This window comes from Bacillus rossius (genome assembly GCF_032445375.1).
Source record: "Bacillus rossius redtenbacheri isolate Brsri chromosome 4 unlocalized genomic scaffold, Brsri_v3 Brsri_v3_scf4_2, whole genome shotgun sequence".
In the NCBI taxonomy this organism is placed as follows: Eukaryota; Metazoa; Arthropoda; class Insecta; order Phasmatodea; family Bacillidae; genus Bacillus; species Bacillus rossius.
The window spans coordinates 7043422-7062645 of NW_026962011.1; the positions used below are offsets into that span (position 1 = coordinate 7043422).

At 34.1% G+C, this 19224-nt stretch overlaps 1 protein-coding gene across 2 annotated transcripts in view; it reads right to left on the reverse strand.

Moving 5' to 3' along the window:
- The window catches only part of LOC134541921 (synaptic vesicle glycoprotein 2B-like), a 39675-nt gene that overhangs the window by 20289 nt on the left and 162 nt on the right, over nucleotides 1–19224 (reverse strand). For both annotated transcript variants that reach the window (XM_063385666.1, XM_063385667.1), the window contains exons 2-8: nucleotides 18477–18527; nucleotides 18108–18269; nucleotides 16381–16543; nucleotides 16171–16292; nucleotides 12083–12324; nucleotides 2176–2348; nucleotides 2–185 (exon numbers count right to left, since the gene is read on the reverse strand). In XM_063385666.1, coding sequence (XP_063241736.1) covers nucleotides 2–185; nucleotides 2176–2348; nucleotides 12083–12324; nucleotides 16171–16292; nucleotides 16381–16543; nucleotides 18108–18269; nucleotides 18477–18527 — 1097 coding nt within the window. The remainder of the gene's footprint in view (nucleotide 1; nucleotides 186–2175; nucleotides 2349–12082; nucleotides 12325–16170; nucleotides 16293–16380; nucleotides 16544–18107; nucleotides 18270–18476; nucleotides 18528–19224) is intronic.

Below are 19224 nucleotides of genomic sequence, written 5' to 3' on the forward strand. Positions count from 1 at the left end.
CCACGCTGCAGTGTCCCGTGCCGGACTGGCGCAGCTGGGCCGTGTCGTCCTGGGCCGCCACGAAGTCGACCATCTCGCAGAGGGATACTCCGCGGGAGCTCGTGATGTTCAGCTCGACCTGCAGGTGGTCGTACTCCTCTATGGTGGCGAACAGCTGCGGCAGCCACTGCTTCAACGTGTTCACTCTGCGCAGGAAGACAACGGACCTGTACTGACAACTGACACGCCGCAGCTTTTCCTTACTCTGCCTCGTCCTCAGATTGCAGTGGGCATTTAACTCTCTCTTTCCAATTAGCGTTGTCCTCCTTTCAGTGTAGGCCTACTCTGTACGTCATAGAACACAAAATATTTAGACACAACTTTGGAACGTAATGATTTTTTTTATGTATCTAAAACATTGTATGTATTTTGTAAAGTAAAATTTGAAATGAGAATTTCTGAAATATATTTTCTTGCTGCCAACAATACACGGTCTTCTCTGAGAGATCTATTTCAATAATGTTTGTTTTTTATGTCGTGTTCCTGCGCGTGTTGTCTTAGCATATCCTTGGAAAAATCCAGAGACGCGAATGAATAATAACGTTTAAACAAACACAATTTTACTATGCAAAACATCTAAACGAACAAAATCACACTTCACAGGTCTGTATTGGTGTGACAATTACTGATGCAACCCAGATGACATGGGGGAGGGACTGCGTCATTAATTGAAAGAAAAACAATACCATATTTTTTTTTACATGGACAACTGTCAACTGTTTGCGAACTCAGAAACACCCCCCCCCCCCCTCCAAATCATAAGTGTTTACCAAACAATATTCTATAATTTTCATAAAATTTTCACCCCGTAATCAATTTTATATTTCTTAAAGGAATTGAAAATTTGTGTTTTTAAATCATTATGGTACAATGTATTCAAGTTCAACGACATTTATTTACAAACAGTTTGAACACCAATAACAAAATTCAGACTCAGTTAATGCATACTTTAATCTCTGAAAATAAGAAGAAATATTCGTACACCTAGGTATTAATACAAAATAGCACGCGTAAAATCTTTATCGCAGTGTTATTTCGTAAATAAAACTATATTGATTAAGATTTTAAGTGTAATATCAATGTCTTTTTTTCTTTTTACAAATTATATAAACTCAATTTAGCTGATCATAACTTTCAAAGATTTTTACACTTTTACAATACTAAATTCACATAAATAAATTTCACTTAAAACCAACCAAATCAACATAGCTCAAAGATATAACTACAGTTGCTGACACCGTAGTTCCTTCAAGCATTGAATAGTATACTGACATTACCAACTTATATTAAATTATACAGTTTACTTTCGAACTTGAAGTAGATTATTTGTGTTAACAGTTCTGAAAAAACATTTTGAATTTAAATATATATTTTTTAATTATAGAATCCATCCGTCCGCCCGTCTGTCGGTCCAACTGACCGACCGATTCACAACTTTCGCCACGTCCGTCATATTATTTTTTTTCCATTTGGGTGCTGCCAACTGACCATAAGACTTAAATTTTGAACACAATTGATCTTGTAAAGGTAGATTCGTTTGACAATCATGTAAGTTTAGCACTTACAAATAATTTAACTTAAATATTTCCCACTATTACTTAATTTACTTTACACTAAAGTAGAAATCATTCGAAGAATGCTGCGCTCAAGGCTACGGTAGATGACAGTAGGCTCCGAAACATTTGGATAACGGCTCGACGCTCGTAAACTGAGCAATTCCCGTGGCGAGGACTGTGCTACATTTCAGACCTCGGTACTGTTCAAGTTACCAGCGCCGAGTTGGCCCACTGGCTGTATCTCAAGCCTCTGTGCATAACAACATGTTATCATTCGCATTTAATATTATGTTTGTATGTACTGAAATGTAATTTTCATCCTTTTACAGTCGGTGCAGAAAATAATTTCTTCGACTCTACAAAAAATACAACTATATTTCCATGTAGTCGTGATCAGCCCACCAGCATTTATCAAGGAAATCGAACCAATGACATGCATGTGTATAATCATTTAGAAAATAAGATCTTTTTAGAGTAAATATTTTAATGAGAATCTTCACGAAATTAAGAAATAGAGTTTTTATTCATATGCAAAAAAAAAAAAAAACTGGCCTGTTTTTTCGAAAATATAGGCACTTACCCATATATTGCACCAAAGTTCAGAGTGAAAATAAGCAAAGCTCTTGGTAGCAGTGGAGTTTTGAATAAGGGTTTCATTCGACAGAATCCTCTTCTTATTACTGAAAATACACTCTTGTGGGATAAATCAGGTGCCAAAACTCGAGATATCTTGCGAGTAGTTAGGAACTTCACCTAAAATTGAGAGGCACAAAATAAATTAAACATTTTTTCAAAAATAAAATGCATAAAAAGGTACAATATTAGATGGAGTTCTTATTTTAATATATGCTTATGCACTTAATATAGCAAAACACAGTTAAAACTGGGAAGTTATTTATTGTATTTCACTGCAAAATAAAATAAAATACTCAATGAAAAATTCATAGGTGACCTTAGTAAATGTCAATGATGGTATTTCTAATGTTGGTTAACAAGTTAGACCTAAAACTAAAAAATACATTCTATTATTCTTTGTAGAAGTAGAACGATCGAGAATAAACATTCACGTATTAAAACAAAACAAAATAAAAATAACCTAAAATAGTGTACAGAAAACATTTGAAAAATTTTAAACTCAAAATATTTCTTAGCGATTTTTCAAAAAGAGGCTTAAAATACATTATTTAAACTCCGATGTATAGAAAATCTGTCAATTAACGTTATACATGATACAATGTCAATATTTTTTAAAACAGAGATAACTGTACAAAATAAATATTGAATGGATACTTAATGCCATTAAGCGTCTTAATGAACTTATAATTACAATAAAAACACGACAGTGTAAATAGGCCTACTTGGTGCTTTGAAAAATTAAATAATGTATGTATTTACTAATTTTTGAAAAAAACTGATGTGATATTATACATTTTGTCTTCATCATAAAGATGTAAATGAATGAGCATCAGTTAACAAGGGTTTAGAAAATAAATTTCTGGTGAAATGATTTTATGTTAATGAAATATTTTTGTGTTGAACAATATCTCGATTAAATTTGATTTGATATAAACAGCTCTTTAATTCTTACAATTTCGGTCAAAACTCTGTAAATTGTAATTTGTATGCTATTAAACACTTAAATAAAGAACAAATTGAGAAAAAATTATGAAAATTAAATGATTGTATAACATTTAGGGGAAGGTGGGTGAAGTGGCCACCCTAAAGCTTGAATGACTGCCTACTGGATAAATATAAACGGTTTATTACGTTACTTTATTAAAGTACTAGCTGCAGTACCCAGCGTTGCCCGGGCTGAACACAGGGTGAAGGGGAACTGTTTAGAGATCAGATTTAGTTAGTAATTGTCTTCTTAATTTGAATGTCAAGTGTGCAAAATAATTGATATCAATTTCAGATCCCGACAGACGTTGTTCTGCCAGTTTATAGTTATTTACCTGGTCTGTATGTAATCTAGACTCTATAAAGCAATGTAGAAAAAAAAAACTGAAAAATAAGGGATTACTAATATTGAAAATATTCCATTATCTAGCTAATGCTCGGCATGCATTGCAATGCCTCATTCAGTTTTGTTTTGTAATATGTTTGAAGTAGTTACACACATACAAATAATATATCCATGTCTCTAAATATATATTTATCTCTATCTACATCTATTGTCCTGTATATCTATGTATCTCTCTATCTGTATTTATCTCTTTATATCTACATATATACCTCACACTATCTCTATGTATTCTATATGAGGGTACTGATTGCTTCGTTGTTAATATCACACGGGTGTTTTTTACTTGTATGGGAAAATTAAGAATGATAAGGCATCTAGTGCGTGGCAACAATGTTAATAGGCAATAATAAACTTCTAGCGCCTGCGGCTCTGTCAACACACACTTCGTACGTGTACTGCATGTTGTATCTAACCCCTCCAACGCATTTGATTCTAAATTGGACTTTTAGTAAGGATACCTAATGTTATTGATAATATAATATAGCCTATAGCCTTCCTCGATAAATATACTATCCAACACTGAAATAATTGTTCAAATCGGACCAGTGGTTCCTGAGATTAGCGCGTTCAAACAAACAAACAAACAAACAAACTCTTCAGCTTTATAATATTAGTATAGGGTAGGGTGGGGCTATTTGAATCATTTCAACTTTTGACTCAAATTGCAAGACTTCTATTTAATTATTTTTAGTAAGGCATTAAAATTACAGTGCTTCTATGTGTTCTTAACAAGAAAATACAATATAAGATTTGAAAAATGCCATATAACTTTAAACACACCACAAAACATATTGTCACGTAAATAATGCACTTTTCTGAAAAGGAGGGGTAAATCGGATCAGGAAGTGGGGCTAATTGGATCAGAATTTCCCCCCTAAAAAATTATATAATATTAAAATATAAATGGTTACAGAAATTTAAAATGAAATTTAAATATTTACACAACTGTCAAAATGGATTTAAACACTCATGATCATACAATTATGAATTTTTTATGTGTACTTTAATCACATTTTCCACACTTAAATTGTTTTTGTCCACTAGCTCCTATGCAGTGTTCATGATACCAAATGTTGCACTCTTGACATTGTACCCACTCTCCCTTCTTCTGAGATGTGGTGTCATAATACCGGACTCCACAGAAACCACATGGTGTGTTTTCTTCGTCTTCTGAAAATGGGACATCACTTGAGTCACTGGAATCATTACAGATTTTCCTCACATATTTTTTAACTTTTTCTTGGCATGTCGCTGATGCTTCTGATGTTCGTGATTTGATTTGATTTATTTTTTCTTCCAACAACAGTTTTCTCTTTGCTCCTTCCTTCCTTTCCTTCATATTTTCGGGTGATGTTAGATGAAGTGGAGTATTCTTTTTGTTGTTAATTTTTCTCTTCTTTGGCGCCATTTTAACTGGAGATGGCAAAACTTCTGAAAATTTGATTTCAGAGCAAGTCAATTGGTGAGATTGTACGTTTGTACTGGAAGGAATGAGTGTTTCATTTGAAGGTCCTGGATTGGAGGATGAAGGAGTTTCATTTTGTTCAGGGCCAAAAGTTTCTGAAGGTAGGAACTTGTGGTCGGGTATTCTGTTAGGATTGTAAAGATACAGTCCAGTGCACTCAAATCCTTTAACTGCATAGCCTACAGTGGCAACCTTCCTCCAGGCATTATTAAAAATACCACCAAAAACAAATTTGGTAATCGATGCTGTGGGATTGGTGTGAATAGTAAGTAGCTTCTTGGTGATAAAATGTCTTCAAAGGCTTGAAGAAAGTTGTGTCGAGTGGTTGTAGTATATGAGTGGTGTGAGGTGGTAGGTAAAGAAGCTCAATTTGATGTTCTGTGCAAAAATTTAGACACCCGATTGAATGGTGGGAGATATGGCCATCTAGAATAAGCAAACATTTTCCTTTGACACGATTGTTTTCAAAATGTTCATGCCAGGCGATGAACAGATCTTCAGACATAGTAACCTGGGTACCTGGTGGAAAGCCTTGTTTGTATTCTTCACGCATCCTTTGTCCTTTAAAGATTACAAACGGAGGAATGAAAGCCCCGCTGGCACTACAGCATGCAACCACAGTAACATTCTCGCCTCTTTCCAAACTTGTTAGTGAAGTTACTTTTCTTTTGCCCTTTTCACTGATTATTTTAGCTGGTTTGTTGTTCATAGGGAAACCACTTTCATTAATATTATAAATTGATTGAGGCTGGGCCTGAAACCCATTACTGGTTTGAACTTCTTTCAACAATTCATAAAAATTGAAAACTCCCTGCTTATTCATTCCCATTGCTTGTGCTTTTGATAGACTTTCAGGTTTTCTTAGGGCAATGCTATCTTTGTGGCGACTCATGAATCCCATAAACCAGTCTTTAGCGGCCATTTTCACTTCGTCACTCCAAGGAACAGTAATGTTATTAATTTTTGAAAATTGGAAAACTGCTTTGCGCACATAGATTGGGGTGAGGCCAAAACCACGATTACTCAAAGATTTCAATCTCTCTACAAGATCCCTTTCTTGTGCATCTGAAAGAATTGTTGGATGTCCAATAGCCTTGGGTCTGATGTGAGTAATTTCTTCGCCCCTGGCAGCTTTGTCCTTACCATGTGAAACTCGTCGCTGAAGTGTGGTGAATGGAACATTGAAATGATCAGATGCTGCACGTAAACTCAGATGTCCTTGTAGTGTGATTGCTACGGCCTGATTCATATCTTCTTCTTTCCACTTCAAATACTCATCCTTCGATTTATATTATCTCACTATCTGAAAAAAATTGGAAAACAAACAATTTTTTTCAGCTTTTGGTAATATTATGTTACAGGTCAGCATACAGTCTTAGAAAAGCAGGTCTGGACACTATTGGCACTAAGGGTTATTAACAGAAACTAAATCATTTAATAAGGAGGCAAATTTGACAGCGTTTGTAGGTAGGGTAAATGCGAGTATCCATACCAGTTCTAGTAAATCCATGCTTGCAAGTTAAAACTGGAAGAACAAATTTGCATTTTTTAAAAGAGTTTTTAATTAATCACTTTAATCTTTGATAAAAGCTCTGAATATTGTTTTTCAAATGCTATTAACGAGTCCAAAAGTATCGCACATTATATTATAGCATGGTAAAAGCAAACACAACTAATTTAATGACTTGCACGTATAAACTAAACCCATTTAAAAATTAAAAACCTTTTTCCTCCACCTTCATTTTTTACAAATAGCTCTGAATTTTGTTGGAATTTTTTTTAACCTAAATGTGTGTATTGGGATATTACAAACATCCAAAAATTTATTCACGTAATCATAGGTCAAAACAGCATCATTAAAAACACACAAAACACTGATAGACACACTTCACTCAGCGCAGTTCGCGATGTAGGTAATGTTTTCGAAGAAATGTATAAAATTTGTAGAGCCACAGTGGCTATCTGTAAACTGCGTAAACTCATTCTTCCACGAAATATAACAAACTGCAGCGCAAACTCGATAAATATGTCGTGCCACGTCCGAACAACGCTGATCCAAATAGCCCCTCTAAAAATGATTCAAATAGCCCCTTGTGATTACTCTTTGAAAAGGGCTAGTAGTTCCTCCAAAAATCAACAGATCACGCAAGTTGTATCATAAGCATGTGTGGAAAGAATGGCGCTGTAACCACTGAAAAGAGAAACTTTGAGGAAATACTTATTTTTACGTCAGACCTTATATTCTGCACAGAGAAAATTACATGTGTATAAAACAAGGTAAAGTACCACTTACCTGTACAGATTCAAATGCAGTTTAGAAGGCTTCTAAATAGCGCAATCATAATAATTCCTCAGAACATATTTCAACATATTCCTTCTGAAACGCAAGCTCGAATGTGACGTTGCTGGTGCATCAGGATCTAGCCCCAGCAGGCCATAAGCTTATTTTGATCCGAATAGCCCCTTGATTCAAATAACCCCACCCTACCCTAGATTCTTTCAAACTAATGTAGTTTTGATTTCACATTCTTATTTTGACTTATATCAGGATGTCTTCTAGTATCTTTAAGTTTAAAGCCGAAATAGGAAATTGACCACTTTACCTACCCAGGTTGGGTTAAGTAGCCTACATAAACCCACAAAGCGAGTAATGTGGCATCGTCTGAATAAAATGTGTTGATTCTTATATTAATTCAAGTTTAATTTAAATTTGACTCAGGAAATAATAAAATGAAACAAAGTATTATTGATTTTATTTATAATGTAAAATTAATCTGTCAAGATATTTACAGTAACTTCTTTTTATTTCATGAAACAATAAAAGGGACTACTATCGAAATAGGTAATATAATCTCAATGTGCGGAATATGACCCGGTAATCAGTATGACAGAGTAGCCAACTTATAGTCAGAAACTCTCGCGACTGCATGGAACTGTCACGTGTCGCTGTTTTGGTCACCTGAGATTTAATCTCAAACCTTGGGTGGGTCATATATAAGCACATGTACTTTATTTTAAAACCACTTTTCACGTACAGTTATTTCAACCATGTATTTCTTTTTGTCTTTTAGCTCGCATACGAGAAAATACAGTAATTTTAAATGAAAGTAAAATAGTTCCTCCAAAATAATCTCAATACTTTAGTACAGAAATAGCTTTTAGAAGCAAAAATTTAGTCTGTCGCAAACTGGAGCACTTAAAACGAAACGAGGACTACAGAAAAAAAAAATATTCAGTTTGAAACCGGATTGGCGGGGAAATTCTCCAGATAAAATGTCTTTGACGGTGGTACTTGAAATCGTGGTATATAGGTATGTATGTAACAAAAAAATCGTTTAAAGTCGTGCCGCAAAAAAATTATCACTCAGAAGGAAACGTGGATGACAAAAAAAAAAGTTTGTTTCTAAAATATGACTTGCAAGACTTGTGCGCACCACAAATAATAATTCTAGGAACTAAAATTAAATATTTTGGTTTTGTGTTCAGTAACTTAGTTTATATGCAAAATATATGCAGTTTGTTTCTTGAATGTGTTGAATGTTCCTATGTATAAATTATAATCGGCAAATAAAAAAAAGAAAGACAAAATGGAAGATATATGTAGAAACAAACCACTTGAATTTAAATCTTTATCTTTATATATATATTTCTTGTGTGCGTGTGTATGTCACTGAACTCCTCCTAGACGGCTGGACCGATTTTGATGAAATTTTTTGTGTGAGTTCACGGGAATTCGAGGATGGTTTAGATTCACAATTGGATATTTTATCTCGATTCTGAGTTAAGAAAAACTAAAAAAAACACGCTTTGAAAGCAAAAATTGCAACGCATTATTAGAAGCCATTAAGTTTTGCTATTGTAAGGAACTAAGTAGAGAGTAAGAAAAAAAATAAAGATCCTGACAGTTTATAGTGTCGCCATATTTGTTTCAATTTTCAATACCCTTTTTGTATATTACAATTTAAATTGCAGAAAAAAATCATGTTTCATAGCCACACAAATAGTGAGGATGGTTTAGATTCTCAATTGGATATTTTATCTCGATTCTGAGTTAAGAAAAACTAAAAAAACACGCTTTAAAAGCAAAAATTGCAACGCATTATTAGAAGCCATTAAGTTTTGCTATTGTAAGGAACTAAGTAGAGAGTAAGAAAAAAATAAAGATCCTGACAGTTTATAGTGTCGCCATATTTGTTTCAATTTTCAATACCCTTTTTGTATAATACATTTTAAATTGCAGAAAAAAATCATTATTCATAGCCACACAAATAGTGAGTGTGTGTCATTTCTCTATGTCCACGAGGTCTCGCCGCGTAAATTTTCTCCTTGGAGCGAACCCGTCCGCTTAATTAAATAAACAGCTTTTATCGTTGAATGATTTCATGATTGATTTAATGAAAATATGCTCTCATAAAAAAATTAGTTAGATAGACATTCAATAGGTGTCTTTCTCTCACTCTCTCTCTCTCTCTCTCTCTCTCTCTCTCTCTGAAATGTATGTAGCTTGCTCGCGGGTCAGTAATGCAGACAATCTTTACATTCTAGCTCAAGACGGAAAAAACAGTAAATGTGGTTTACAAAGACATTTTATGAAGTGTCTTCCCGTCATTACATTTGAAAGTAGAAACATATTTACTCAAAATTTAGGTAGTAACATATTTTTATTGCAAAGACTGAAATAGAGGTGAGAAAAATTATCATTTTTGAACATAAGAAAACTACTACAACTGTATCAACTGTTATGTTATAATGTTTAAATTTCTAAATGGTGCAAGATAATACAAAATTCCATGCGGAAAATGTCGTGGGCAGCAGATACGTATAGTTATAGGTGTGGGGCTATGCATACTGATTTTTCATATACTGCATGGATGCGAAAATGTAAGAATAATCTATCTATCTTACTATAATAAAACAGTACTTTTACTGTCTGTCTGTTTGTACGCGATTTTGATGAAATTTTGTGTGTGAGTTCACGGGGATTCGAGGATGGTTTAGATTCACAATTGGATATTTTATCTCGATTCTGAGTTAAGAAAAACTAAAAAAAAAAAAAAACGCTTTAAAAGCAAAAAAAAAAAAAAACTAAGCATTGTTGATAATTAGCCTCCATGGCAACGGGCTTTTGCATTGTTGTTGCCTTCTGCGTAACCACGGGAAAGGTTTTTGGTAACGGCAGTGGCGTGCCCAAGAGGAGGGGTATGTATAATGAGAAGATACAAAATGTCCAGCGTAGAAATACTTACCGCCATATCCATATCTCACAAAAAGTACATTTGGGCAGGACAATGTCTGTTGGGTCTGCTAGAAAGATATATAGAGAGATAGAGATATAAATTGAAAGATAGAGAGAGTTATAGAGATATACATAGAGAGATAGAGAATTAGAGAGATAAAGAGAGATGCTTAGTATACGTTTAAAGAATTACAAAAAAAATTGATTGAGGCATTGCAACGCATGCCGGGCATTATCTAGTATATATATATATATTTCTTGTGTGCGTGTGTATGACACTGAACTCCTCCTAGACGGCTGGACCGATTTTGATGAAATTTTTTATGTGAGTTCACGGGGATTCTAGGATGGTTTAGATTCACAATTTGGTCCATTGGAAAATGTTTATTTAATTAATTTTTTATTTATAAATTGTTGTTGATCTTTGAATGGTTTAGGTTTACAGTATATATATGTGTGTGTTGTGTATTTATTTATGTGTTGTTTTTAATCTTTGGATGGATTTTATGAATTGTTGTTATTACATTAAAATTAAAATAGAATTGGTTATTGAGATTATTATATTATTATTGATTGAAATAACATTTTAAAGTGTAATTAAAAATATAGGTGCAAATTTGTGAGGTGCAGTATTGAAGTGAGTATTTTACATGATTTTTCGTGATTTTAATTATGTATACACGTGAATTCAATACCAATCAACTTAACCTCCAAATTTAAATTGTCAGTTCTCATTTTATTCTACATATTAAAATGTAATAAAAATATACATTGTGCAAAATATGTAAGGTGCAGTATCAAAGTGAGTATTTAACAAGATTTTTCATTACTTTTAATTATGTATAGACGTGCATTCAATAACAATCAACTTAACCTAGAATTTTAAATTGTTAGTTCTCATTTTATTCTATGCAACTTGTGACGTATTGATGTCTCTTTGAAATAAAAATTTAACATTTATATAATTTAAATTACTTATAGTAATTATAGTTTAAAGTATATTTAAAATTGAAGTTTTGTATTTTTTAATTTATAGTTTTTTTTTTAATTTTTTTTTTTTTGATTTACAACGTTTGAACAGGACACCGTCTGTCGGGTCCACTTTAAAGTGTGTGTTCAGGTGGATTTAAAAATTGTTTAGATTCACAATTCAAGCCGATAAATAATATTTGTAATTAATTAATTAAATTAATGTTGTTGTTGAACGTTCGATGTTTTACATAGGATCCGGTCGGAAGCGCTGTGGTCGCGTTATCGAATATTCAAAAATATTTTATTTTTATTTCAGTTCGACCCGGCAGATAGTGCTGCGATTATATTCAGGGAAATTTCCTGTAAATTTTCAAATTTAAAACGTTTGAACAAAACAACGTCTGTTGGGTCCGCTAGTTTATACATATAAATGTACCTAAATACGCACACACGCAATTAGATCATTTACTAAAAATAGTAGTACTATTATAAATGCGGAAGTAAACGGATGAGAGCTCGTTGCTTACATTAAGTTGAATATAATGGCTTTCTACTTAGTGTTATGTGCTTTGATATGATCATGAGTAAATTAAATTTAATAATCATTCAAATAATTATATACATTCCCCGTACCCTTCGGCTGGTACATAAATAGAACATTCGTGGGCGTGTAAATATCACGGCTGTGAAAACAAATAATAAATATTTGCTCTCTGTTCGTCCTGCAGCGCACTGAACGATACTAAGCAGTTGACGCCTTGTAGTAGCGCCAACAGTTGCATATTCACCGGGTACGTGTCGGGGTCCTTGCCGGTGTTGACAGAGTACATTTTCCTGAGCACTTGGAGGGCCTGGTCGTCCTTGCCGGCCGCCATGAGGAACTTGGGCGTCTCGCAGGAGAAGAACAGGAGGATGCACGCTATCAGGGTGGGCAGGGTCACGATGAGCATGTACACCCTCCACGAGTTGTAGGTGATCAAGTCGAAAATCTTCCAGGACCACGGCTGCGGTATGACTGCCCAGGCCACAGCTGCAAAAAAAAAAAAAGCAATTACAGTCAAAGGTTCAAAGGTGCCCATCCCCCCCCCCTCCTCAAATGAAGATGGCAAATTCCCCACCTAAAATCAACAATCTCTCTCTCCAACTCCTTCCCCCCAAAAATAACCTAACTTAACCTAACCAGGTTGTGTAATGGGTCCTACCCCAGGGAAATTTTCGAAAATTAGTTTATCAAAATCATGTTTTAATGCAAATATATAATACTAAAATATTTTGTGAAATATGACACTTTAGATGCAAGTAATTTCATCTAATAATTTTTTATTTTTTTAGATTTTGTACTTATTTATTTATTTTTATCCCCACTCCTAACATTTTTGAAATCATCGTCCCAACCTCCAAATTTTTTTAATGGTGCAATTTACGCCATACATCCCTCTCCCCCTCTCCGCGTGGGTGCCCTATTTACAAAAGAGTCTCTATTTACCGAGTTATTGGGGACCTCGGATAAGCTAAAGCTCGGATTACATGGGGGAGAATAAGAAAATCGTCTTGGTTTTCAGTAGGCCCAGTGTTATCACTTTTCCAGCTTATCCGTGTAGATTCTTTCATGTCACTCCAACCAATACATTATATCTTTGAGGGTTTTATTTTGGTTGGCTTTTGGCAACGGTTTGATCATTTTCTAGGTCTCCAAGCAAATGTTTTGAATGGCAATGGCTCGGTTAATCAAGATTACACTATACTCCTTAGACGTACTCATCGATCAAGAATGGCGCAATGGCAAAACATTCGGATAGCATTAGGAAGGACCCAGGCTCGAACACCTGTCCCCGCCGATATTCATTACGGGATTGCCCATGGTTTCTAGTCCTAGGTCAGGGCCGAATTTTTCCCAGTATTCTCTTTCTCTTAGTTTCCTCGTTGCACGAGAAAGTCGTATCTAGTTCTATCCTACTAATATTATAAACGCGAAAGTTTGTAAGTATAGATGGATCTTTATTACTCTTTCGCGTAAAAACTACTGAATGGATTTGAATGAAATTTGGCCTACAGCTAGCTTATAACCTGGATTAACACATAGACCCCATATTAATATGAAATTCCACCCCTAAGGGAATGAAAAAGTGATAAGTTCATTTTATAACAGTAAAAATCAAACGTCATAGCCTTCAAAATAGTGAGTGAGTGTCATTTCTCTATGTCTGACACACGTTTATACACATAGTAAGGTTTGGAAAATTAATATTTTTCTCCTTGGTGGGACCAGTCCGCTTAGTCACAATTGTTTATTCTGTGGCTTAGTGGAGCTCGCAGCGGCTAGCAAAATAAAGGCGCTAATAACAGTTTTGTTCTTAACTTCGTCAATAGATAGAGTTGCCTTGAATTTTAAACGCACCATTGTTTGATGCGTTTGTCATGTCTTTAATTTTCGTTTATTTGTGCTGTATGCGTTCCTATACCATTCATCAGATTGGGATGAAATTTTGGTGATTTGTTATGCGGATGCCCATGAAGGTATAACTATTTTTCAATAGTTGGAGCACGAATCGTGTCAAAAAATGTGTTTATTTCATTTTATATAGCGGCACTTCGTCTGTTTTTGTTGTATAAGTGCGCACGCATGACACAATTTATTTAAATATAAAAGAGAGACAGATATAAAGTGATATATATATACATATATATACATATATATATATATACATATATATATATATATATATATATATATATATATATATAGTGAGATAGAGACGGAGATATAAGTTGAGCTAGAGTGAGGTATAGAGAATGAAATGGGTTAGATAAAGAGATATACCTATAGATGTATAGAGCTATATAGAGACTTATATATAAAAGATATAGAGATAGTGAGAAGTATATATGTAGATATAAAGAGATAATTAGAGATAGATACATAGATGTATATAGATGTAGATAGAGATAAATATATATAGAGATGGATAGATGATTTGTATATGTGGAACTACTTCAAACATATTACAAAACAAAACTGAATGAGGCATTGCAATGCAGGCCGAGCATTAGCTGGATAATGGAATCTTTTCAATATTAGTAATCTCTTATTTTTCAGCTTTTTTCTATGTTGCTTTATAAAGTCTAAATTACATACAGACCAGGTAAGTAACTTTAAACTGGCAGAACAACGTCTGTCGGGATCTGAAAGTGATACAAATTAATTTTCACACTTGACATTCAAATTAAGAAGACAATTACTAACTACACTCTGTGTTCAGCCCGGGCAACGCCGGGTATTGCAGCTAGTATATTTATATATCTATTTTTACTGGGTTTTGATTAAAACATGAACAAAGATATTTCCTAAATAATTTGTGTACACATCGTATACGTACACTACAGGCTTGATGTGTTATAATTGTTACTGTGAATTTAAACAGAGAGGAAATTTTCGGACATACGCATAACTTTTTTTTTATGTCACAGGGAATCGGGGATATTACGTCATACCATACTAACTAAAATTAAATTAAAAAAAAATATAATGAAAAAATTCACACAAAAATCTTAATTTCACAGCCAGTTAGAAAAAAAAATTAAATCCCTAAACAACAATATATGTACAATAAAAATAACGAACAACGTTACATACAAATAACCACAATGCAAAAGGCGAAAACAGACATTAGGAAGATAAGGCTTCCTCCGTTCGCTTGTGTTGTATCCTTTGTACAGATTGTATTTTTGCCACTATCATCATGTGTGTGGTTTTCACTTAATATTTAATATTTAATATTTGTTAACATTACTATCGTATCTAAGGTATATGTGCCCAATGTGGCCTGGTTATAAGTATGGAACATAAAACCTCTGTATTAAAGGTAGAATTCTTTAAAATAATACCGAGCGTGATAAATATCCTGATAAATAAAATACTAGCTTTTCAAATATCAAAATGTCTGGATGCGAATCACACACATACTTTCTGCGCCCGCCGCTAGAATTCGCTGCCTGAATCGTAACGTTGCTTGCCACCATTACGCGCAGATAACAGCACAAAACAGAGCGGCTCCGATAAAAGCGAAAATGACTTCAAAAATTCTAAACCCTAACTTTGGACTTGATTTTCGACAATAAATTTTATTTAAATACTGCCCATTTTGTTAAAATACACTAAACATTAATACTATAAAGTTTCTGCTCACGTTGAAAGTTATACTTCTTTAGCATTACTACCTGGTTCAATTAAAAATATGTAAATATTATTATATGTTTGTATATTTGTTTTTGATATGATTGAAATTAGTCTGTAAATACTTCCCACAAACAAGCCTTAACCTTATTGATATGATTCAACATTATTATTACATAATATTATATTATTATGTTATTAAAAAGTATTTTTTTTTCCAGCAACGAGATTTGAACCAATGTCAAAAATTTGCCCTTGAGTTTTACAAACGTGCTCTACCACTTAACTATAGAGTCTATTGTGATTTTGTAATGAGCATATGTAGCTTGTTATAATCAATGTAATATATATTTTCTTACTTATTTAAAACTTGTAATTACTTTTTACCAAATATATTCCAGGGTATCATAAAGCTTCATTTGGCACACCAATACGTTTGGTATGTCTCGTAATGTTTACGAAAGTGACTTTATACGGGTTTATGTTGATACACGTGATTCCGCCATCTTGACGACTTCGGCACCGTGGTTACACATTTCCGTTCGTTCGACTTCCGTTCCAGTCACGAAATTACTCCTACCAAATGCCGTAGGAACACCGAGCGTTAAGATGTTTACTAATAAAAAAAACTTTAAAACTCTCATCTTGCATCAATGAAATTACTTATAACAGTGTTAAACACCGTATAAAACACTTGCTCACCTGGTACAAGCAGATTTCCGGACGACGCGTACAGGCCCGTCCACAACACCAGTCTGGCACGGTGTTTTTCGTCGTGGAACTCTGAGAGGTAGGCCTTGGTCATTGCCTGGGGTCCACAGATCCTTGTCCGAGGGAAGCAAGACGATAAGTATTTGATCAGATGATATCCACAGCCTGTTTACCTTCGAGTCAGCTCAAGGGAGTACGTACAGGAAGCCGGCCAGGAACTTGAAGACCAGAAGCATCCAGAAGGTCTGCGAGAAGCTGGCAATGATGTTGACGATCGAGTCCAGCAGGTATATGACCAGAAGAAGCACGTGACGCCCAAAAGCGTCCGACAGGAAACCCCAAAGGAAGCTTCCGAACATCGACCCTGAAAATCAAAACATAAAAAGCGCCCATTACGATGTAGAATAACTTAACCTGTTTGCTCTTTATTTGATAGAATTTTTTTGGACATACGGCATGGAAGTTTTTCACTGTTTGTCATGGAAAAAAATTCGATGCAAAATAATAAATTAAAATGAAAACACAATCCTAAATCATTTGATGTCGAACAGATTGCCCCGACGATGAAACTAAACAACACAATAACGACACCACCGACGAACACAGTAGGTTTCCTATGACAAAACAGTTGCAACGTTTCGGGAACTGGCATCTGTTCCCGTTATCAGGCACAAACAGTCCATAATATATATTTATTTTCATAGTTGTGACTTGATGTAAGCTTTTGGACATACGCCATTGCTAAGCACATGTATGTCTGCAGAAGAAAACTACAAAAAACCCAAAAGAAAAAACCCAAATTAAGCAAAAAAAAAAATTGCTGTTGTCAACAGGATATAAACACCACATAATATTCCATAACAGGAATATGGTCAACAAACAAAGAAAAACAAAGAAAAATATTTTTGTGTTGTCATCATTTGTGTTTTTTTTTTTCGTTCTGTTAGTCCATTTTTCTTTGTTTTTCTTTGCTTGTTGACCACATTCCTCTTATGGAATATTATGTGGTGTTTATATCCTGTTGACAACAGCAATTTGTTTGCTTGATTTGTGTTTTTGTCTTTTGGGTTTTTTGTAGTTTTCTTCTACAGACATACATGTGCTTAGCAATGGCGTATGTCCAAAAGCTTACATCAAGTCATGCACTCCCATTGCACAAATATTTCAAAGATAATTTCATAGTTGTGTTCATAGACTTGATCCATTGTCCAGGTTTGTTGCCTGTATGCATTTACTATTCTTGTTGAAAATGTATTTTCGTGGTTAGCTCACTGTGTTCTTCTGTGCTGATTTTTTTTTTTCATGACAAAATTCATTCCACGGAATTCTTACGCTGTCTGATACTTTAAGTTTGAATGTGTTTGTTTGTACTGTTGTCGTTGTGTTGTCCTTGATACCTGTTTAGTTTCATTGTTGGGTCCGTCTGTTCATCAGCTGATTTAGGTTCGTTCTCTGTGGGTTTATGTTTTCATTTTTATTTCTTATTTTGCATTCCTTAATTTTTCCATGGCAAACAGTACAAAACTTCAATGGCATTTGTATAAAAAAATCGTATTAAATCAAAATTCCAAATTTCATGAATCATTTAAAGAACCTGTCTAATCTTATTGCACGCTTTACTACCGTTCCTGAACACCAACGAAAATGAAACAAAACAACGTTTTTCATTTTTACTAGAACATATTTCAACTTTAATTTTGCGTATTGAGTATCCGTAAATAACCAAAATTGAAAGGTAACTGACTGTGTCGAATTAGATACACATAATAAACTCCGACACAGACGTGATCACATAATTATTTAATTTTTTTTATCATGAAGAATTTATTGGTCAACTTAGCAACATAAACATAATGCTATATTTTCATAGGAAACTAAAAACTAGCATTAGTGTGTTTTAAACCATCGTGCTTTCAAAACAAACTTACCGACAAACATGACTGCTGTGAGGTAGCCTTTGTCCATCGGAGAGAGCTGCAAGTCACACTCGGCAGACGGCAGCAAGAAAGAGAGACTGGTGATGTCACATTGGTGACCAATAGTCCCCACCAAACAGATCAGTAGTAGGAAGTAGTTGAACTTGCCGAAACCTGTTGGTGAGTTTTCGTCACTTTACAAACAACACACTTTAGGCTAGTATTTTATGAAAGTCACAAGGATATAGGCAAGTCGAAAATTCATCACTTTTAAAAATTTTAGAATTTATTTCATGGAAACGAAAGTTTAGAGACTGTGATTATCATATAATTTATTCCCAAGGAAGATCAGAATATTGCTCAAAGCTTTTCAGTACTCACCAGTGAGAGAGACTGCAGTTTCGAAGTCCGTTCCCTCATTTTGTGGTTCATCTGAACATATAATTAAGCAAATTAATAACACAGTGAAGACAACACTCTACAAAATAACAACACTAACTGTTCAGCATATATTAACGCGGCTCGATAGATGTAGAGTATACATTCCTACACGAGTACTACTTTAGAATATGCCTAATTTTTCAGTTGTTCTCTCTCACAGATTTGCCGAAATTAAATCAGAAAAAAAGCGAATGTCGCAATAATTGAATTTTTGCTGTTCAAAGCAATTTTCTTAAACGCTTATGGTCTTTTTCTTGGTCGTTTTCGGTTAAGTTACTGTTTGAATGATTATATGAAACAGCTCACAAAATAAATTGACGTATTCATTATTCTTAAGATCATAACAATTTTGATTGTTTTGTGGTTGGTCGCCAAGTGGGAGAAATTTGTAAACGTCGAAATATTACTCGGAAACACCAGTAACTGTGGACGAATCATGACCCACAAACAATTCAAATGTATAAGTGACATGATAATTGGGAATGTTAGTAAAAAACATTCGAAAATGAAATATGTTCAGCCATGACAGTAAATAAGAAAACAGGATGATGTGCTTAGTTAAAACTTCAAACTAAAATTATTTAATTTTTAGCTTGTATTGTTTATAAAAAGTGTTGATGATAAACTGGAAAAAAACAATATTGTTGTATGCTAAACCTTTACACACAAACACACAAGCGCATCAAAT